A 22567-nucleotide genomic window follows, 5' to 3' on the forward strand; every position below is an offset into this window, starting at 1 on the left:
AGCACTTTATTTTTATTGGTAATAAGAAAAATATCGGTTGATTAGCTTGGTGTAAAAAGTAGTCTCATATACCAGGAGTTAAGTTGCACGAACATGAGACATAAGATATGAGAACATACGGATGTGACAATTTTTAAAAAAAGTAGGACATCTACACGCTTAGGACATAGTACACTAAATAATTAATACATTTCATACAAAAAAAAAGTAAAACATTAATATTTCAAATAAATAAATAATCATTTATAATAAATCATATTTTCAATGACACAAAAGCAAACAAAAAAAAAACACTTTATTTTTATTGGTCATAAAAAAAAACCATGGTTGATTAGATTCGTGTAAGGATAGTCTCATATACCAGGAGTTAAGTTTCACAGACTCTGGACACGAGATACATGATCGTATGAATACGACAATTTTTAAAAAGTAGGACATCCATATGCTTAAGACACACTACACTAAATAAGTAATACATTAATATTTTAAATAAATAAACAATCATTTATAATAAATCATAAACATAAAATAAAAAACACTTAATTTCTTATTTCAATAGTTTAATTCTCAAAATTATTATCACTATTGAAAAATATATTAATAGTGTGTATGCATTTTTTTATGTAAGTCATACAATGTATGACTTTTGCTATTGCATACCTTATGAAAAGCTTTGTATAATACTTAAGAAGATATATCTTAATCTCGTAACTTTTCAGCATATTTCAATAAGATACAATTTATCATTTTATTATATAATTTTACTATTTTTGAATGATGCAATAAAATACTATTTCATATTTTAATATTATCATGCGCATCGTGCAAATTATAAAGGAAAAACAAAGCAATTATATTTTTAGATAATATCATATATGAGGAAAAAAAACTAAATTAATATTAATAAGAAAAAACTATTTTATTTGGAAATAAAAAAAGGAATATAAGAGAAAAGAATTCTGATAATTTTCTCTTCAAATTAGAAGGAAAATAAAAAACTATAAAAATAAATTTATAGAGAAAAATTAATTTTATTTTTCTTTTATTTCCAAACAAATAAATAATAAAAGTTTTTCCAAAAAAGAATTTACTCCCTTCTTTTTTTTTTTTTGATTATTCATTAATAAAAAAAAGATACAAAAGTAAATTAAAAAACACTTCATCGCGCAATAAAGGAGCGTATGGGTTACGATAATTTTAAAAAAGTAGGAGATCCACACGCTTAAAACACACTACACCAAATAAGTATAATACATTAATATTTCAAATAAATAAACAATCATTTATAATAAATCATAAACATAAAATAAAAATACTTAATTTCTTATTTCAATATAATTAGTTAAATTCTCAAAATTATTATCACTATTAAAAAATATATTAATCGTGTGTGTGCATTTTTTTATGCAGGTTATACTAGGGGTGTCAAACAAACACAATTCACCTAATACGCGAAACGAGTCGCCCATTTATGACACGAATATAAACGTGTTGTGTCGCTGATTGACACGCGAGTTAGATAAGTGACCCGTTTATTTAAAAGTAAAGAGGTCATTTTAGTATTAGATATAAATACTCCAACTAAAACTTATTTAAATTTTATTGTTGTATTACTTTTATTTTAATTATAAATCTTGAAAAATTTATGCATTTAACGTGTGAAAATTTATTTTTAAATATGATTGGAGTTAAATAAGTTAAAAGTTAAAAATACTATAAGTAGGTTAAGTTGGTCGTATATAAGTCAACACATCCACTTAACCTATTTATGATATTAAACGGGTTACATGAATTGTACATGAGTCAACATGACCCACTTAACCTGTTTATAATGTTAAGCGAGTTAAACATATCGTGTTCATGTCAACCGTCTAATTTTCGTGTTGTTTTTGTATCGAAATTATAAAAAATTATTTTATCCTTAAATATTGCTCTGCGCATCGCGCGGGTTCTAACACTGGTAGACTTAAGTGCATAAGAATTATCATTATAAGTAACCTGTATGGTAAAGTGTACTAGAAATTGACTACTTATATTTATTTTAATTTAAACAAAAACTTATATTTTAATATTATATAAATAAAAAAATTAAAAAAGTACAAAAAAAATAGTATATAAAAAGCACGTGCAACATAAAAAAAAAAAAAAAAAAACTTATAAAATTGCAGCTATTAGACAATTCAATTTACAAAATCATTTTATCAAAAAACTTCAATTTATAAAATTAGATCTACTTATTATATAGTTGAAAAATATAAAATTTGTTATTTTAAAATTACGTGGACCATATATTAAATCGATATTTTATAAAAATTAAAAACTGTAAAAACTGTTGTTACTATTACAGAGAAATTGTACAATATTTTCAAAATTCATAACTTTAAGCGCACACGAGGATCTTACAAGATTTAAAATACCACAAAATTAAAAAAAAATTATGTATTTAGAAAAAACAAATTTTATTACATATCTAGATTGTGAAATAACTTTACACGTGGAATGAATGTAAAAGGAAAGGAAAGCAAAGCATTTCTTAATAAGTATCTATATCATATGATTGCAATTTGCATAAATAAAATTAGCAAAAGAAGCTTTCTATCTCTTCATTCCAAAAATCTCTCTCACAGTTACATAACCATGGCTTTCTCTGTTCTGTCTTCCTCTTTCATTCATCCTCAACTAACAACTTCCATTGCCAAAATGACTCTTCTTGACGCTATCTTGTTCTATGTGAGTCTCTCTCTCTCTCTCTCTCTCTCTCTCTTTTCCATTCTCCTTTGCTTGCTCATTTCTGCAATTGTGCTTTGAAATTGCATGTGGGTATGAATTGCAGTTATGATTTATGAGCACCATATATAAAAGTTTTCTGATTTCAGAACTGAACAATATGTGTGAATTAATTTACAGAAAATTCTTAAAATTAGGATGATTAAAGTATAATTAGTTATAAAAATCAAATTTTTTTTTAGTGGTAAGGTGTCAATTTGATTCTGCTTTCTAAGATAAGTTAGTAAATTTATTCATCAAATAAGGTAGGTAGTTTTCTGAGTTTAATACGAGTTTTAATTTAATAATATATTACAATTACTTTTATGTTTGTGAGATTATGAATTTTAAATTCAGTTGAAATATCAAATTTTTTTTTAAAAAAAATCTAATTAAGATTAATTTCATTTTATAGTTTATAAATATTTTTCTATAAATTGTGTGTTTGTTCGGTAAAATTAACTGTTTTAGTAGCTGTTAGCTGTTTTAGCCGCGTTTTGTTGTGAGCTGTTTTAGTAGCTTTTTATGTAACACTGAAAGTTAAATGTTATATTAGTTAATTTTTTACAAAATGCTACCCTAAATCCTAAAAGCTAGTCTAAATGCTATGTTATCGAACAACTCTTTAAGTATCATTTAACGTTTAGCATTTTAACCAGTTAAAACGCTAAAACATATTTAAAAAGTTATTGTTGAATATAGTCTGAATCTCTAACCTTGGAAAGGTAGTGCACTGAATTCAAGCGTGCCTTATTGTATTGCTTCAAATTTTTATACGAGAATTAATGAAGTAATTAATTCTACCAAATTATAATAAAATAAATGGCAATTGGACTAAATTGCTATTTTATCTTAAAATCAAAGCAAATAATAACTTTTGAAGATGATTATTATTTCTAATACAAATAAAGTAATACTATTACTGTTTAAAACACTCAAAACGATTTATATTTTAGAACAAAATAATCAAGACGGAGAAATATTTAAGATATGAATATTTTTGGGAATCAAATTTATTTAATATTATATTTTTTTATTATTGATTATTTAACTAATAATAGCATTTCGATTTGGGTATGACGTGTGTATGTATGTACGCAGGTTGTACATTTTGTAGACAAACTGAGAATATGGCACAGACTGCCAGTGATATTGGGACTCATTTACCTGGCAATCAGAAGGCACCTGCACCAACGTTATAATCTGTTTCATGTTGGAGGAATCAACGGTCATAAATATGACACCAAGGAATTTTCTTATCGTACGAGTGATGGAAAATGCAACCATCCAACTGATAATATGATTGGGAGCCAAGGAACTTTCTTCGGTCGCAACATGCTTCCTTCCTCTTCTCCATATACGGTATTTTTTTTTTTAAATTGATTTAATTAAGAGGGAACATTTCACCGATTCGGTCTATTTGAATAAAGTTTTTAACCGAAATAAAATAAACTAAAAATTTTTTGACTTAATCAAAATAAATTAAACTAAAAATTTTTTTGACTTAACCAAATTAATTTTGTAACTGAACTTAATCAAACCGTTTGACCGAATTAATTTTCATCATTAACCGAATGAAGTTAAAGAAAATTAAAATTTAATTAACCGATCGAAGTTAATCAAAATTTATGATTAACTGAAAATATTAATCGCTATTTTAATCAAAGTAAAAATTAAAATATTTTTAATTTTATTATCTATTTAATCAAAACGACATAATTTTGAGAGTCGATTAATTTGATTAATTCAGTTAAATTAACTTTCAATCAAATTTTTAATCGATGGCCAAACTTTTAATTTTTTTTAACTGAACTTTTAACTTAATATTTATTCATCGAAACATTTTGACCGAATTAATTGAATTGGCCGAACCGAATGCTCACTCTAGATTTAATTCTGATTATTTTTGCTCGATTTGATTTTTAAATTTTATTAAATTTCAATTATCTGAGTTCAGTTTAAGTAATAAAAAAAAACTGATTGACCTAAACTAAATTCTATATAGTTTTATATAGAAACATATTTTCATTTTCCTACTTAAATCTTTTTCCATTTTCTAGTATATTTTTTTCTGGTAGTTTTTTTTTTTTGTTAATTTGACATTAATTAAATTTATAATATTGCAGTTTTGAAAATGCCTATACAGAATGTATAATTTTAACACCTGAATTTTAATGAAAAAAAAAAAAATCTTGTTTCACCTAAACTTTAAAATCGATCTTGTAGTAATTTAAATTTTACTTTTTTGCTATAATTTCACACATCCTCACATTAGCAATAATAATATTTAAGATTTTTTAGTTTTTATATGTAAAATGTTGATTTATTATATAATTAATATAATTTTTATATTTTTAACTATTTAATAAATATTGAAATAATCTAATTTTATAAATTAAAGAGTTCAACGGATGAAAATAATGAGATTTTTGGTTTTGTTGTCATTTTCAATTCCAGATGGGGTTATGAATAAATTTATAAATGGACCACCAATGTGGCCCTTAGAAAATGATAGCTGAGAAAGATATTTCGTTGTTTATATAGGTCTTCTTTGTATGGTCCCCACATTATCTGCATAGGCTGACCATTGACCACATAATAATTTGTATAGTAAAAAAGCTAAATGTGCAAATAATAATAAGCCAAAAAATGCATAATTTGCCCCTTGCTTTGAGTAGTTTTTTATTTTTTATCGTTTAAATAACTCGCTATGTTTAAGTGTGAAAGTAAAAAAAAAAAAAAAAAAGCTCTTTTAAGAAAAAGAGAGAGTGTCTTATAAACATCCAACCTAACAATTTTTTTTCTATTTTTTTTTTAAAAATTAAATAAACCCAGAAAATTCTGCTTTTTGGTTTGAAGAAGAAAACCCAGAAAATTTTATTTCTATTATTTAACACGTGATAACTCTTTCTTTTTGTAAGAACATCTTTTTCTTTCTGTAGGTTTTGAGTTTTGTTTTGCTTTATATATATATATATATATTTTTTATTTTCTGTGTTTTTCTCTCTCTCTAATAATAAGAAATAAGCAATATACAATGAGGGTTGGAGAGAAAGAGAGTAGGAGAGAGGAAACAAATGCTTTGCACTATTGATCTCAATCTCTACCCTTTTGAGGCTGCAATTAATACGACTATTCAAACTCTACTCTTTCAATTTTCTTGAATTTATTTCTTATTAAGTTTCTCCAAAACACATAAGCACCAAAAAGCAAAAATAGGGGGATTGAAATTTTTCTACAACATGAGCAGATAATTTTTCAAATTTCAACTGCGATTCAAATCTCTTGAGGAGGATTTGCAAAACCGTTTTGAAAGCATAAGAGTATGACTTGACTTGAGAAGGATGATGGTTATTTGATATAAGATTTCGGTGGAGGAGCCACCGTGTAGTGTTTATATTTTTCTCTTAGGTGCCATATTTATTTTTGTGGTGGTGATATTCCACCAAGATGAAGAACTGGGTGCACTTTTTCCTTAGGCTTTTTTTGAATTAGGTAATTTATATTATATGTTATATATTTTTATATTAAATAATCTATGTTATTATTAAAGAAAAAAGATATTAGAATTGTCGTGTCAGAGCCTTTTTGCTAACTCAAGGCGAGTATAACTCACACATAATGATAGTTCTAGTGAGGTATCTATTAAATTCAAAATAGAAAACTACAAAATTATTATAGGCTATTCACAAATTATAAGGAGTCACAATTTTTTTTTACGTAAAGTACGGGTAAATTATGCATTTAGCCAAAAATAATAATATAATAACAAATGATCCATTTGTTAGACAGCTAATGACTAACACTATGTTTGGAAAGGATGGAAAATACAAGAAGAATAACCTTTCCTTGTTTAGGAACAATGAAGAAAAAGTGAAGGAAGAAAAAAAAACATGCTCTGGGTCCACAAAAATATAATGTTTCCAAATTGGTAAGAAAATAAAGCATGGGGATGAAATATATTACTACTTCCTATTTCATTAAATTACTCAAATATCCCCACAAATTCACAACTTAAATTTCTATAGTTAAATTTTGGTTTCCTTCCATAATTTACTTATAAAGACTAGTTTACCGTGGTAACTTTTCAACGTGGGACATCAACTCTTCGTATAATTACTAACTACAATAGTATTCCTTGTTGACTTTTGACTTTGTTAATTTTGTATTAATAAAAATCAGACTAAATTAATTTTTTAATAAAAATTAAATCAAATTAAAATTCTTTTCTAATAAAAGTCGAACCAAGTTGATTTTTTTTTTATTTAAATTTTCGGTTAAAACAAAATTGAATTGAATCAAAACAAACAATTTGGTTAGATAGATTCAACCATCTAAATCAAACTCTGGTTAGCCCTAAATTGATTAATATAGGAAGGATGAAGTTTAAAATTAAGATCTTTTAGTCTTAGGACTTTAGTAATAGTCTATCTTTACTATATATTAGGCCAAAGATAGTTGATTTTTGGGCTTTCCTTTTTAAATCATGTAAATTAATTAATAAAAAAACATTAAGTTTTTGAATTTTTCTTCATTATATCTCCAATTTTGAAGACATACAATTACAATTTAGTGTTTTTCGGCAAAATTAGATGTTTTAGTAGTAAAAAGTATTTCATTGTTTCCAAATAAGGTTTCATCATTGTCATTTATTTTTATAAAACTATTTCTCTCATCCAAACAAAGAGGTAGGAATATGGACTTACTTATGAATTTTTTTAGGGTTTTTTTTTCCAAATTAATTTCTCTCCTCAATCAAATTTAATAGATTATTGTATATTAGAGATTAAATTTTGTTCTGATTCCAAGAATCAAATTATAGCCCAAAAGCAGTTTTTTATGAAACCCTTTTAAATACAACATGCAAGTATTGGATCCTAAACATTTCTTTGTAAGCCTTTTTGTTAAAATATATATATTTTTTGAGAAATAAATTTTATTTGATTATTTGTTAGGATAAATTTTATTTTTTATTTCTAATATGTTTGGGTGTGTGCATGCATGCAGTTGATGGATCCTCACCCAACAGTTGTAGCCAACAAGCTTTTGGCAAGAAAAAAGTTGATAGACAATGAAAAGCAATTCAACATGATAGCTTGCTCATGGATCCAATTCATGATTCATGATTGGATTGATCATATGGAAGATACCCAACAGGTACTTTATTAATCACTAATTAACGCTAATTAATTGAAGTTATTAGTTCAATGATCGAGTTTCTGTCTATAAAACATCTATTTTTCAAATATATATATATATATATATATATATATATATATATATGATTTTTTGACCAGGTGGAAATTAGAGCACCTGATGAAGTTGCAGATGGGTGTCCATTGAAGTCCTTCAAATTCTTTAAGACCAAGAAAATTTCCACACATTCACCTTATTTAAAGACTGGATGCCTGAATACAAGAACTCCTTGGTGGTAAGCCTTATAATTAAATGCTACTTTGGGTGCATGGGAAGCTATGGTGCACAGAAACTTTTAGCCATGGGCGTTTCTGCATTTTCGAAATGTTTCTGTGTATTCGTTTTCTTGTATAAAATACTGTTTTCGTGTAAAATTATTTTTTAAATTTCGTTTCTCCGTATCGTTTCCGCGTTTCCTCGTTTTTGTTTCTGGGCAACATAGATGTGAAGTCTTATCAAATGACAGTTGCATTTAGTTTGTTTTTCCAATATATGTAGGGATGGGAGTGTTGTTTATGGGAACAATGAGGATGGAGTGAGAAGAGTAAGGACATTCAAAGATGGGAAATTAAAGATTGGAGAAGATGGACTACTTGAACATGATGAGAAAGGAATTCCAATTTCTGGTGATGTTAGGAATTGCTGGGCAGGGTTTTCCCTATTACAAGCCTTATTTGTCAAAGAACATAATGCTGTATGTGATATGCTTAAAGTAAGTAAATATTTCTTTCTATTTCTCTTTACTACTTGATCTTTTTCTATTCTTTGGTGATAATTTTGTGAATTTCCTTCTGTTATTAGGAAAAATACCCTGAATTTGATGACGAAGAACTCTATCGATACGCAAGATTGGTTACTTCAGCTGTTATCGCTAAAATTCACACCATTGATTGGACCGTGGAGCTCCTAAAAACTGACACTATCCTTGCTGGAATGAGGATCAATTGGTAAGAATCTTATTAGTAACTCTCAAGTTCATTTTAATTTAAAGCTGAAACATATATATATATATATATATATATATATATATATGTTTTTGATTCATCGGGAGACTGGATGGCCGAAATAACACTAGAGCTACACAATAGGGGTAGCCCTTCTCTGGACTCGCCAAATTAGTGAAAACACTTGTGGTCAAGAGATCTCACTCCTCACATAAGTGAGAAGACCAACCAGACAACACTTGATTGACAAAATATATAATATTTATTACACTGACAGTGAATTTAGGATATATTTGATAAACTGTAATGAAATACGATAAAATATATGCAGATATATTTTTAGTATAAATATTATATTAGAAATGCATTCGATTACATTAAATTATATTTCATATTTAGTTATATCAAACATAGTTTTAGTTAATGTACTATGGTTTGGTTTTCTAGATGGGAATTTGATGTGCTGTGGTTGGTATTTGGGTGCAGGTATGGATTCTTAGGGAAGAGGATTAAGGACATATTTGGACACTTTGGAGGACCTTTGTTTAGTGGATTGGTTGGTCTTAGAAGGCCAAGAGATCATGGAGTTCCCTATTCACTGACTGAAGAGTTTGCGAGTGTGTATAGAATGCACTCACTTTTGCCTGATAAACTCATTTTAAGGGACATCAAATCCACATCTTCAGAACTTGAATGCCCTCCAGTTCTTGAAGAGTACTTCCCTTTCCCCTTTCTTGCTTTGCATATTTAGCTTTTTTCTTTATCTTTTTTCTTTTTCAATGAATGGGAAAGAGATGTTAGAATTTCAACTATAAGCTTGGGTTGGTTTGGTTTTAAATCAAACTGAAAAATTTTAATTATTTCAATAGAATTCATTTTTAAAATTAAATAGAATTAGGTTTAATTTCGGAATTGGACCAGAACTATCAAGCCTAAATCCTAATTCCTTGAAGAAATCAATGCTTATAACCACCAAAAACTAGTTGAAACTAGTGAAAAAATGATTGCTACCTGAGCAAAACCAAATGAATCCACCAAAACAAAATCTACTTTAGGTAGTCCAATTATGGTTCAAGAGTGCCTAGATCTAACACATAACCAATCCTTGGTTTCTTTTGTAAAAATAAACTGAACCGACTGAATACTTACCTGCTAATTTTACTTCCTACACGATGATCAATTCCGAATAATTGTGTTAGGTTAAAAGATTTGAAAATTCATATTTTAGCATGAAATAGGACCAATCCTTTCAGTTTCTTGTTTCCTTGTCTAATATATTGATTCATTAGTTTTGTGTCAATTGCATTAAACAAGAAAGCATTTTGGATTATGACTAAATAGTATTTATAATGATATATGCTATATATAGGGTGCCTATGAGAGAAATGTCAGGAAAGGAAGGAGAGAAAAGATTGTCAAAAATTGGAATGGAGAAAATGTTGGTCTCAATGGGTTATCAAGCAAGTGGAGCTCTTACATTGTGGAACTATCCATCATGGATGAGAAACCTTGTTGCTCATGATATTAATGGAGAAGATAGACCAGATCCTGTTGATATGGCTGCTATGGAAAGTAATTCCCTTACACTTGATTTTTACTTACTGCGATAAAAATGACCGAATACATAAATTTACCTTTGATTTTATTACTTTAACTTTGTGGCACTCTCAATTTTTATTGACTCATCAAACACTTTAACTTGTAAAATTACTACTATTAAACATTTCAAATTTATAAAACTATTATTCCAAAAGTATGCTAATTACGTATCAAGTCGATATTTAGCTGATAAAAAAACCAAAAACCCTAAAAATTATTTATATTAGTGTCAAAATGTATATAATATTACCAAAATTTACAAATTTAAGCGTATAATAGGCCATTTGCAAAATTCAGAGACCACAAGGTTAAAGTTGTAAAGTTCAGAAGTAAATTTATATATTTAAGGCATAAATTCATATTGTGCTTTCCTCGTGATTGAAACATAACTATGGATTTTGGTTTGATTAGTCTACAGAGATAGAGAGAGGGGAGTTGCTAGGTATAATGAATTTAGAAGGAAATTATTGATGATTCCAATAAGCAAGTGGGAAGATTTGACAGATGATAAGGAGGTTATAGAAGCTCTTCATCAAGTGTATGGAGATGAGATTGAAAAGCTTGATTTGCTAGTTGGCCTACATGCTGAAAAGAAAATCAAAGGCTTTGCTATTAGTGAGACTGCTTTCTTTATCTTCTTACTCATCGCATCAAGGTAAATTTCATTGAACCCGTTATGTCAATTTGAATAATTTTACTCTTTTGCATGTTTGTTAGAATGCTTTTGAATGCAAATAATTGATGCTCTACTTGGTATGATTGATTGATTTGCCCTATGAACTTGCTTGCTTTGCATATTTTATCCAACATTGAGTTTTTTTTATGGATTTCAATAGAAACTTACAACCTAAATAGTAGTTGGACTCATTTTTTAGTGGAACAAGTGCATTGACAAATTTAAATTGAGAGAGAGAACCAAATCACTAGTTCTTCTTACCATTTGTCGCACACGTGTATTGACTAGTCGAAAAATAGGCCAAATTTTGAATAAATTATATATTGCTAACAAGTTCAAAGGGCTAGTTAGTCATTTCAAATAATTTAGAATTTGTATTTTTATGATCGTACATATAAAATTTAAATCTAGAACTATATTAATTTCAAACTTTTATTTATTTATTTTTTTGTATGAATGAAAATTCTCCAAGTTTAATTTTATGAACTTCAATATAATTAAACAAAATTCTATTATTTATCAATGAATTTTATGTTTTAAAAATCATTTATACCAAATAAGGGATAAATGTCATTCCTTTGTACATGTTACCCTCCATTACATAATGTAATTTGATACTATAAAATTGTATGTAATGCAATGAATTTTTTAAATTTGATTACATTTCCAGGAGGCTAGAGGCTGATCGTTTCTTCACAACCAATTTCAACTGTCAAACCTACACAAATGAAGGGTTAGAGTGGGTTAACAAGACAGAGACGTTGAAAGATGTAATCAATCGCCATTTCCCTGAAATGACGAAGAAATGGATGAAGTGTTCAAGTGCATTTTCAGTTTGGGACTCAAAACCAGATCAAGTGAACTACATACCCTTGTATTTGAGACCTGCCCCTTGAAATGCTATCTTCCTATGATAGGAACTAGTCTTTTTGCAGAATAATACTTGTAATTCCCTCTTTCTTTTTTTTTACCTTTTTTTTTTTTTTGAGGCAAAATAATACGTTGTATTAGTTGAAATAGTTTTAAGCACAAAATTGTAGAAATATGGATAATGTTGCACAAAGAAAACATCAAACAGGGACCTCAGCTGCACATGAGAGAATATGTATATATACAAATGAGTGTGCAAAATAATGTTTTCGAGCACATCACAAAGGATTCATATAGTTGACTCTAACTAGTTTAGTTTAATTGTTATCATCATCTTCTCGGTTTTCATGGAATCGTGGGAATTTGGAATAGATTAAAAAAAGAAAAGAAGAAAGTAGCCAGTGGCTGAGGAGGAGGAACTTGCCTGAGGAGGGGATTAACTAGTATGGAAATGAGTTATATCTAAATTAAATATTGGGACTCTAGCATTTTAGTGCCCAATCAGGCTTTTTATCATAGTAAAGTGCTCTTTACAGGCCAACCAGATTTGTTTTCTAAGTCCTATTCTTTGTTTTTCATTTTAGATTGTACCAAATAATATACGTTAAGGCATATACAGACTATACATGTCAATATAATGCTAAATAGCTCATTAATTCACATTTTTAAAGACTGCTCTTCAGTAAACTGTCCTCACCTTCAGATGCTTCAGAGGTTGCAGTTCAAATCCGAATAAATTAGCTGCCAAAACATGTCTCCCTGGTTCACAATGACTCTAAATCAATATTCAGCCCTCTGAAAATAAATAAAAAATAACCCGGCTATAAGAAACAATTCACAATGATATATGCACATCCCTTGGCTATGTTAATGTAACATGGCATAAATCAAAGGCTGAATATATAATTTAACCCCTACAGTTTAACAAAAAAAAAAAAAAAAAAAAAATCATGTGACACCCTGAACTTTAAAATCGACCTTGTGACACCCTTAACTTCTCTTTTTTATAATAATCTCACACCTCGTCATGCTACACTTGAAAATGTAGTATCTAGTAAATTAATAAGCATTTAATCTACATTTTTTTGAAGTTTTCAATCTCCCCCTCCGGTTTTGTGTCAAATTGGATGTCAAAAAAAGGCTTCCAAAGAATCTATGGATATCAGGAAGACTCCCCTTGACGTTTAAAATGACTGGAAGTTTGAAAATGACATTACGATGTTTAATCAAAGTGAAACTTTGATATAATTTATATTCATCCCCATAAACTTAACCCTAATCCAAATAGCGTTTTTAATCCATCTAGGCAAAGGAATTGCTTCTTTTAGTAGCAGACTAATTAATAAGTAATTTATGTTTTAGTAGGGTCTAATAAGACTAACTTCAACAATTTCATACTTCAGTTTTCTCCATTTAAAGTCATAGCCTCTATAGACATATCTGGTTTTTTGTTGAACTATTAATTTACTGTGAGAACTTAGAATTCTACATTGGCCATCTGAACTTTCAATTCCATTTATTGTAGTCTTCAAGATAAGCAATGGATTAGCAAAGGTGAACCAGTGTCTAGAAGAAGGCTGGTGGGTTTTCCTGATGGAAAGAATTGGAGTTTGGTTATAGAATTGATAGATCTCTCGTCTTTTGTTTCTTTGCTATGTTCCTTGCCATTCAGAAAGAGATTCTGGGAAAGTTTTTCCAAAAATGAAGTGTAAAAAATAAAAAAGTACTTTTACCAGTTTGGTGGGTAAAAGATAAGATGATTCCTATTACCTTCAATGGTAAAACTCAAGTCTGGCTTACAAGCTCAGGTAATGGTAGCATGCATTGATGCTATACGTATGCATGCACAAAGAGTTTGTATATGCACATGTTTCATAAGGATATTTGAGATATCCAAAGAAGCATCAGAAGAACCTCAAGATCACATGATTACTAGAAGAACATAGAGCAGTAGGATAAATATCAGTATTTCATCCAACTATTAGAAAGACATTCCGCAAAGCAAAAGAATGATGCATGTCCAATCTAAGTGTGCAGGAGCATCCAAAAATTAGAATTTTTTTTTTTTTTAGTTTTCCTTTTTTATTTAGGATTCTGATATAGTATATTAATTAATTAGGAATATTATAAGTTTCCTTCTTTATTTAGGATTTCTATTAATAGAATACTAACTAATTAGAATTACTTTTCAGTATAGAATTAGATTTGTCTTAACTAGTATAAATAGGACAAAACTAGTTAGTTTATGTATTGTATTTTTCTCTATTAGTTCAGAATTTTTATTCTAAGATTTTATTTAGAAACAATGATGTTATTTTGTTCCAACTACAATCACCCTATTCTAGCCTAGTTATTGAGAATTAATTGCCATAAATTCTCCCCGTGTCACTAAGCCACTTTTTACCTTCACATCAAAAGGATGTTATAATAACTTCAGATCAGTATATGGCCACAAATTTAAAATTCTAAGGTCATGAACTTTGAAGGAACAACACTAGCCAATTCAGAACAGGTTACCATATCATAAAGATAAAGTATTAAACAAACATCAGAATAAATTTGGAAGCCTGACCACTAAATGGAAGTATTACGACAACATGTAAATATTAGCTCTAATGTTTTAAAGATTTCCCATCAATCACTGTTAAACTATAATATAACTCGAGCTAATTCTGTGATAGTCTTGGTTAATGACATGCAATACTCAATACGCAAATAGAAGATAAATGCCAGTTTCTGTGCAGTCATTATGAAATATTTGGATCATTGTATCAAATATAGAAGGAAAAAAGAGGAAGTGCAATACCTGAAATTCCATCATCCTACTTCAGAGGCTTCAAACCCTGCAAAAAGCTCATGATAATGATTCTTTTCTGCCTTCAAAAGAAAGGTGGAAAACATGACAGTATATAATCAATAAGAACTTGAAAATATTTTAGAATGCACAGTAAAGAACTGCTTTACAGCATGAGGGAATCAAAATTTTATTGACTTACAGATATTGGATTGTCGTCAAGCAAATGCATAATGGTGTAATAGACAGATGATGAAATGTAAAACATAAATTTCATCCTATAAACTAAACATCTTTCAGCCTTTTTCATTCTCCTCTGATACTACCATGAAATGGAGAAGAAAAAAGACTCATGACGGACAAAGAAACTTGAAGACAAGCACAATAACATGAAACAAAGGAAAGAAAGAGGTGCAATAGAAGAGTTTCAGAAACCAAATCATGGAAAATATTTGATGGGAAATCTTGGTCCAAGCACAGTAACTCTTTCTAGTTGGATAAACAATGTAGGAACATAAATGCCATTTAAATAATGTTCATTCTTAGACAGTATAAAGTGCATCAGAACTCAATGTCAAAATCCTTTTTTTAAGATTTTTAACATGAATCGAGAATGTCGATTTTGTCAAAAAGAAAGAATATACAAAATATGATAGAGCCAACTTTTACACTGCACAGGTGTATAGCCAGTTTATTTATTCTCTTTATCTCTCTCTCTCTCTCTCTCTCTTTTTGGTGCAGGGAAGGGAGGGTGTTTAGCCATCATCAAACATTTCAAAGAAATGAGTGACCAACTATAAACTAATAAAAATAATTAATTGAATCCTGACTTTATTGCCAAAAAAAATTTTGAAACATGAATTTTCAAAGAAATGAATATTGAACGACCAAAATATAAACTCATAAATGCAACTAATTGAATCCCGACTTGATTGCAAAAAAAAAAAAAAAAAAAAAAAAAAAAAAAAAAAAAAAAAAAAAAAAAAAAAAAATGAAAAATGAATTTTTAAGCTATATGTAAAATATTCTAAAAAGTACTTGATATTTTCCAATATAATTTGACCAGTATAAAATATTTTTCCAATTAATTTTCATTATGCAGACTGAACAAAAAATAAATCATTTCTCATAAAATGAACCTTAGTTTCTTTCTACTGCTTTTTATTGATTATCCTTCAGCTGCATATGATTGATGGATCAATTGAAAGATAACTTACGAAAATGCTCTTCTTTAAGTCCATAGCACTTTTTTCTCATTTGCTACAATACATTTGCTACTTCTAAGTGTCATAATTAATCACATTTTCATCGCTACCCTGAAGTGATCCAGGCTAATAAAAGCAAAATCATCTGCATAACACAAGGCAGAAGGGACAAGGTTTTAAGCAGGGGATTTTCTAGTCTGAGTGTATCTTGTCTTCAAAAAAAATATCATATGCTTTCAACTCAAAAAACTTTTGCCTTTTGTTTTGTTAAGTAAGATTTACACTTCAAACCCAAGCCAATCAACTTGTCATTTACTACCTTAGAAAAGGCTCGTGTGATGCATTATTTGCATGGTCACGACACTGTCAGTTGTTTAAAATATGCGTTTGGTACTAGACAGTAGAAAGATAAAGAAACTACTCTTAATGGGATGATAAGTAGACTTGACTAGAGCAATTATGGAATACAAAACAAAAAGAGCCTGCGTTTGACTAAGAAAAAGGTGAACAAGTACAAACATTACATCATATTGAAGAAGACTAGAATTTTGATTACTTTCAAATGAAATTCCTATAAGAGATTGCCCTAGAATGTCATTTACAATGGATTATAGATGTTTTAGACATCATCAAACCCAAGTTTAATTAGATTTTTGCAACTTGATTGTTTGAAGCAACCCACTGTTCCTGGGTGCTACCAAAGTATGTAAGCATTCTTAAATGAAGATGATTGTGTCTTCTACCACAACTAAATAGTAATAGCAAAACATGTGAACCATTACAATAGCTTGTACCATAAATCATCAGTGTTTGTACCTTGGAAGTCCTCAAATCATTCACAGCCATGCGAAGAGAGTCATCCGATAGTAGCAACCTCGATAGTGCCCCTGTGCTTAACCTGCAGGAGTGAGATTAATAGAATCAAGTCATCAATCGTGCTTAGTCAACAAACGAGTTTTAAGCCTAAATAGGAAGAGAGATTTCTTTCCTAATCAAGCAAACTTTGAAAGGAAAACTTGATACTTCATTCTTATTTGCTTACAAACGAGAGTTTGTATAAGAGCAAAATTAGATGTAACTCTGAATTTAATGCCAACAAAGAGAAGTTCTTGTCGATAATGTTTTATGATATCCAGGAACACCTAGTTAATATATCTATCTAGCCCAAAGAGCCTAGCTACTGGCAGGATAGAAAGTTCAAGATCATGTACCCAAGCAATTTTGCTGCTTCTGATACAGAACCCTCAACAGCAAAGATTAGATCCAGAAGAGCTTGCATCCCCTGCATTAAAGAGTTCTATAATCTTCCTTTGCTCAGTCGATAAAAAAAAAAGTATTACCAATTTTTTTTTTTTTTTTTGTTGTTGGGGGGGGGGGGGGGGAGAGAGAGAGAGAGAGAGAACAAAAAAGGAAGAAAAGAAGCAATACCAAAACAAATTTAGGATTATTAGGTCCAATTTGTGGACCGCATTCTGGACCTCTAATAGTTGACTTAAGAGGAAGAATTTGAAGAAGCTCAGGAGGAGGCAAATACGAATTGAGATCCACATTGTTCCTGACTAGCTCACAATTAGTACTTCGTTTATGTTGTTATAGTTCAAAAAAGGGGGGGGGGGGGGGGGGCGCCGGCGGGGAAGCCAAAAATACCTTTGAGAGCTAAATGAGTGCGCAGGCGCCTTAAGGCTGAAGCACGATTCTTGTGCTGTGAACGGTCCTCAACTGCCTATATTATGTCATTTAAACAAATGAACAAACATGTAACATGCATTCAAGATAACAAATTGTGCAATCCACAGACCCAAAAAAAAAAAAAAAAAAGAATCCTGACCTGAGAAATAACACCGGTAGGGAGGTGCTTAATACGGACGGCAGACTCGCGCTTGTTCCGGTGCTGACCGCCAGGGCCTGAGGCCTTGAAAGTGTCCATCTCGCACTGTCTCATTAGTTCCTCATCTGATAATTCCAAATATCTCTTTCCTTGTTCATTGCTAGTAGTAAAGCACCGCAATTGTCCCTGTTGAAATTCTGGCTTTCTTGTCGTCGTTGTCACAATTGCTTTGTTGTAGAAACTATAGCAGTAATTTGACACAGTGCCGCCATAACTTGTGTTTCTGCCTGCAAGTTTGAAAAGAAGAACTGATTTCAATGCCAGCTGAGCTGCCATTGCCGTTTCATAAAATGACTTGAAACTGAAAATGATGGAAAAGATATTAATCTCCTTTAACGGCTTAATAAACAAAAAAAATACTAAACCCATATAAACTTGGGCTGATTGTAATGGGCCTAAGATGTTCTATGACTTTGAGCTGGCCCATTCGCTTTAAAAGGCCGGACCTACCTTATCGTCCAAATTTGACGTAAACTATTGGGTGGTGGGTCATCTCTGTTATTGGTCCGTACAAAATGATAATATGACAGTACTGTAACTTTAAACAACACTATTTTACGCTTTGGCTCCAAATTTTGACATTTGCTAATCTTCCCGCCATTTTCTCTGCCTTAATAAAATTAGGTAAAAATCAAAATCCTAATTATCTGATAAAGAAAAGAAATAGAGCAGCAACTGCAACAGCCAACAGCCAAAATAAGCAAATGGGTATCAAAGATCTTCTCAGATTCATGAAAACCTATATTGAACCAGTTCACATCAAGAAATACTCTGGCAAGAGAGTAAAAATCTAACCTTTTCTTCTATAATTTTTTTTTTCTTTTTTTGTTACTCAATTTTTAAATATTTTCAGGTGGGTATTGATGCGTATTCATGGCTTCATAAAGGAGGTAACTTCCTTAATCTTCGAGTATAATTAATTATATTTTTTCGGTGAAAAATGAAAAGTAAATATATATATTTTTTAAATTTGATAATTTTTGTGTTGGTGAAACTTGTTACAGCTTACTCATGTAGTATGGAGATATGTCTGGATCTAAAAGGCGATAAAAGGCTGCGATATTTGGAGTATTTTATGCACAGAATCAATCTTCTTAGACACTACAAGATAACCCCAGTTGTTGTTTTTGATGGTGCTAGCGTTCCTTGCAAAGCTGCAACTGAAAATGAAAGACACAGGTAGCGTACTATGTTTATTTTTATAGATTACCCATTTGGGATTTTTAGAAATGGTATTTCGGCATTTGATTTTTGTTTGTGGATTTATCTTTGGTTTTTGTTAGAAGGAGAGAAGCTAATCATAAGTTGGCTATGGAGAAACTTAAGGAAGGGAATGTTAATGCTGCTAGTGATTTCTTTCAGGTATAGGAGTGGGTATTTTATCTTTTTATATTTTTTTAATGTTTAATACTAATTCTTAGCTTGTTTATGGATTTTATTTAAAACCGTTTCATTTCAGCTTTCCGAGCAAATTGATGGAATTTTTATTTTGGTTTTTTTATTGAACCAAGTTTTTGTACTAAATGGTCTCTTCAAAGGTTTTGGTAATTTACCCTAGGTTTACTGAGTCCAGAATTTCTACATTTCTTCTTATTTCATGTCTTCTAAATTTTATTGTGAATTTTGTTTCCTGTTTGATTTTGTTCTGGAAATTACAAAAGCAAGGTTTAGCCATCACAAAGTTCTCGTTCAATCTTTATCTATTCTGTTTAAATTTTACATTCATATGATCTGGATGAACGTTTGGCTACTTTCCCAACAATCTTAACAATCATCAATTCACGTTTACTCTTTTGTTGTAACTTTCAGAGAGCAGTGAGTATCACCCCACTCATGGCACGCAAACTAATTCAGGTACATAATTGTTGTAACATCCATTTGTTGTACATTACATTTCATGACATGATATGCTAAGTTCTGCTCTATGCTTACTTTTCACATTTTGAAATCAGATCTTTATATCCTATGATATGTTTAGTTATGTCTTATTGTCGCCTTTCAGATCTTGAGATCAGAAAATGTGGAATTTGTGGTAGCTCCATATGAGGCTGATGCACAGTTAGCATATTTATCAAGTCTTGAAGCAGAAAAGGGTGGCATAGCAGCAGTTATCACAGAGGATAGTGATCTATTGGCATATGGTTGCCAAGCTGTAAGAACTTCCACGAAACTTTGATTTGTTGGAGATGGAGGTTTATTGCTCTCCTGATCACTCGGTTGTTCTAATTCATTATTGAAACTATTGGTATTGTCTTGTCTTGATTTTTTTTGCTTGCTAACAGATCATTTTCAAGATGGATCGATATGGTAATGGTGAAGAGATGGTTCTAGACAAGGTTTTTGATGCTGGGGCTTGCAAACCTTCATTCAAATATTTCAACAAGGAATTATTTATAGGTGATGGTTCTGTAAAAATTTTTCAAAACAATTATGTTATTAGAAATTTATATTACAAACTAGAAGCAGATAGTGCATTTAGAAACAAAGAAGCAATTGAACTAAGAAGAAAAGAACCAAAGAAAGGAAGAAAACGGGAAGACGATAACACTGTTGTACGAGTAAGTTTGGATTGTAAATTGGCTCATGTTTTGTCATATTTACAGGTATGTGTGTCTTAGCTGGTTGTGATTTCCTTCCATCTGTTCCTGGGATTGGGATTGTTAAGGCTCATTCCTACGTTTCTAAGTATCGAAACTTGGATCGTGTAAGTTTACTCCTGGCTTTTGAGATGTCCATATAATTAATCACATTTCATAAAGAGCAAATATATGAAAACATCCTTCAAGCTTTCTGGGATATATAACTGAGTAATGGCTTTTTAATACATATATATTCTCTAGTAGTTTGATCTTCTCTTCAATGTCTATATAATATAACAAAACAATACAAATAGTCTTTAATTTTTTTGGTTTAATTCTTGTCTATTTGCTCATCAAGTTTAGCATACTTGTTCTCTAACAAGCAGTGGCATGTTTATTTTAGTATCTCTACCGGAGTGGCTTGAGACTAAATGCAAATGCTGAACATAACATCAACATGTGCTAGTTTATTAGAAAAATAAGTGGCCAATTGATTATTCTATTGGAAACATTTATAAATCAACTATGAAGAATTATGTCTGAAGATCAAATGTCTGCAGGTTTTATCAGTTCTGAAGTTGGAGAAAGGCAGTCAAATGCCTGAAGATTACTCCAAATCTTTCAAAGAAGCGCTTGCAGTTTTCCAGCATGCTAGAATGTAAGTCAACTGCAAAATTGACTAATTTAATATTCCTGACCTTATGTTTCTGATTTATTTATTTATACAGATATGATGCCGAAACGAAGAAACTCAGACACATGAAACCACTTCCACAAAATCTTCTGGATTCTTTGGATGGACAGCTAGATTTCCTTGGACCGTATCCTATTTCTATTTAGTTAATTCTGTTTCAAAAATTTTGTAACATCTACAAAGGTATTATTAGAAGTAACTCCTAGTTTTAGGCTTTAGAATCTAAATTTTGGGCATTTTATGGTATTTGATTATTGTGCTATAAAACTGCATTTCATTCAGTGTGTATCTGGTGTGTATTGTTCTTGCCTTGACTCATTGTCAATAATATCAGAGAGCTTCCCCCTTCAGTAGCAACTGCGATCGCTGAAGGAAACTTGAATCCATCAAACATGGAGGCCTTTGATTATTTTCCAAGTTCTGAATGTCAGCCAGATCCCATTGTCATCCAAAATCCTTGTATGCTCCAAAAAGATGAATCCACTGTGGTTTCCAGGCGAAAAGGCTGCTTTATAAGCATTTCTTCACGTAAGGCCAGAGAAAAAGATACTACAGGCAAGTTGTTTATCCATTATACCTATTACAAAATGGTTCATATCTGAGATGAGATTGGCATATTTTACATTAATGACTTCATGATTGTAGGTATGGCAATGAATGAGGATCCAGTTGTTACCGAAAGGAAGTACATCAATGAAGCTATAACACTACAGAAACTAATTATGCCACAAGAAATTCTTTCGAGTACAGAAAAAGTTGTGCTTCCTGATGAAGCTCCACTAAAGATTCCTAACAACCCATTTGCAATAAAAAGTACTACTGAAGCACGTTCAGTTGTTTTGGAGAATGACAACTCAAATTTATTATGTTCAACTCCTGATAGGGATCCATCAAATGATTCTGGCAATAGTCCTTCCAAGAAAAGAAAACAAATCGAAATAGACTTGCATCAGAAAGAGAGCACTGATGAACAAGCATCAGAGGTGATTGATGTAGAAATGTATGTTACTAAAGAATCTCAAGAAAGTGTGAATTCTAGGCCTAGAAAGATTTCCAATAGGAAAGTTAGAAGCAAATTTGAAAAACCAAAGAAATGTGATTGTAAGACTGCAGATAATAAGCAGAATACAATCTTGAATTTCTTTTCTCGCGTGTAATTTTTCTTTCCTTGAGGGAAAAATTATTAACTTAGCTTCTTTTCTTTTTTAAAATATCATTTATTATTTAATTTCTTAATATATTTCTATTTAATGTACATTCACATTCTCAATTGATATCTATTATTTAATATTATATTTTGAAAAAAAAACTAAATAAAAAATATTAATTTAATTATATTAATTAGTCTATCTATGT

The 22567-nt window shown here is 30.1% G+C and overlaps 3 protein-coding genes across 11 annotated transcripts; 2 read left to right on the forward strand and 1 right to left on the reverse strand.

Moving 5' to 3' along the window:
• The first annotated feature begins 2568 nt into the window (after nucleotides 1-2568).
• Nucleotides 2569-12372, forward strand: LOC105631044 (alpha dioxygenase). Its single transcript, XM_012213038.4, has 10 exons — nucleotides 2569-2730; nucleotides 3868-4128; nucleotides 7774-7923; nucleotides 8064-8197; nucleotides 8461-8674; nucleotides 8764-8909; nucleotides 9393-9620; nucleotides 10276-10478; nucleotides 10917-11160; nucleotides 11852-12372. Exons 1-10 carry the CDS (start codon nucleotides 2638-2640, stop codon nucleotides 12075-12077), a joined length of 1899 nt encoding a protein of 632 aa, XP_012068428.1. The 5' UTR covers nucleotides 2569-2637; the 3' UTR covers nucleotides 12078-12372.
• LOC105631043 (Class I peptide chain release factor) lies at nucleotides 11676-18264 on the reverse strand. Of its 8 annotated transcripts, none has more exons than XR_005177201.2 (8): nucleotides 17879-18264; nucleotides 17698-17773; nucleotides 17479-17609; nucleotides 17262-17332; nucleotides 16867-16948; nucleotides 14858-14894; nucleotides 12749-12810; nucleotides 11676-11899 (listed from the first exon to the last, which is right to left on the reverse strand). XR_005177201.2 is itself a non-coding variant. In XM_089725038.1 (7 exons), the coding sequence occupies exons 1-6, from the start codon at nucleotides 18212-18214 to the stop codon at nucleotides 14874-14876; spliced, it is 717 nt and encodes a 238-aa protein (XP_089581164.1). In that variant the 5' UTR covers nucleotides 18215-18264; the 3' UTR covers nucleotides 12747-12810; nucleotides 14858-14873. The 8 variants fall into 8 exon arrangements, 4 of the variants coding, with proteins under 4 accessions (XP_089581164.1, XP_037492201.1, XP_037492200.1 ...); XR_005177200.2 differs by having other exon boundaries at nucleotides 12749-12846; XR_005177199.2 differs by having other exon boundaries at nucleotides 14858-14928.
• Nucleotides 18265-18564: 300 nt separating this feature from the next.
• Nucleotides 18565-22481, forward strand: LOC105631068 (5'-3' exonuclease family protein). Of its 2 annotated transcripts, none has more exons than XM_037635863.2 (12): nucleotides 18565-18720; nucleotides 18792-18828; nucleotides 18943-19117; nucleotides 19225-19300; nucleotides 19748-19792; nucleotides 19941-20090; nucleotides 20221-20335; nucleotides 20542-20642; nucleotides 21078-21175; nucleotides 21246-21338; nucleotides 21546-21766; nucleotides 21857-22481. In XM_037635863.2, exons 1-12 carry the CDS (start codon nucleotides 18643-18645, stop codon nucleotides 22366-22368), a joined length of 1701 nt encoding a protein of 566 aa, XP_037491791.1. In that variant the 5' UTR covers nucleotides 18565-18642; the 3' UTR covers nucleotides 22369-22481. The 2 variants fall into 2 exon arrangements, with proteins under 2 accessions (XP_037491791.1, XP_020533793.1); XM_020678134.3 differs by having other exon boundaries at nucleotides 18566-18720; nucleotides 19222-19300.
• The last annotated feature ends 86 nt before the right edge of the window (nucleotides 22482-22567 follow it).

The sequence above is a fragment of the Jatropha curcas genome, chromosome 8 (assembly GCF_041381405.1).
Source record: "Jatropha curcas cultivar XTBG-Jc1 chromosome 8, XTBG_Jcur_1.0, whole genome shotgun sequence".
NCBI classification, from domain to species: Eukaryota; Viridiplantae; Streptophyta; class Magnoliopsida; order Malpighiales; family Euphorbiaceae; genus Jatropha; species Jatropha curcas.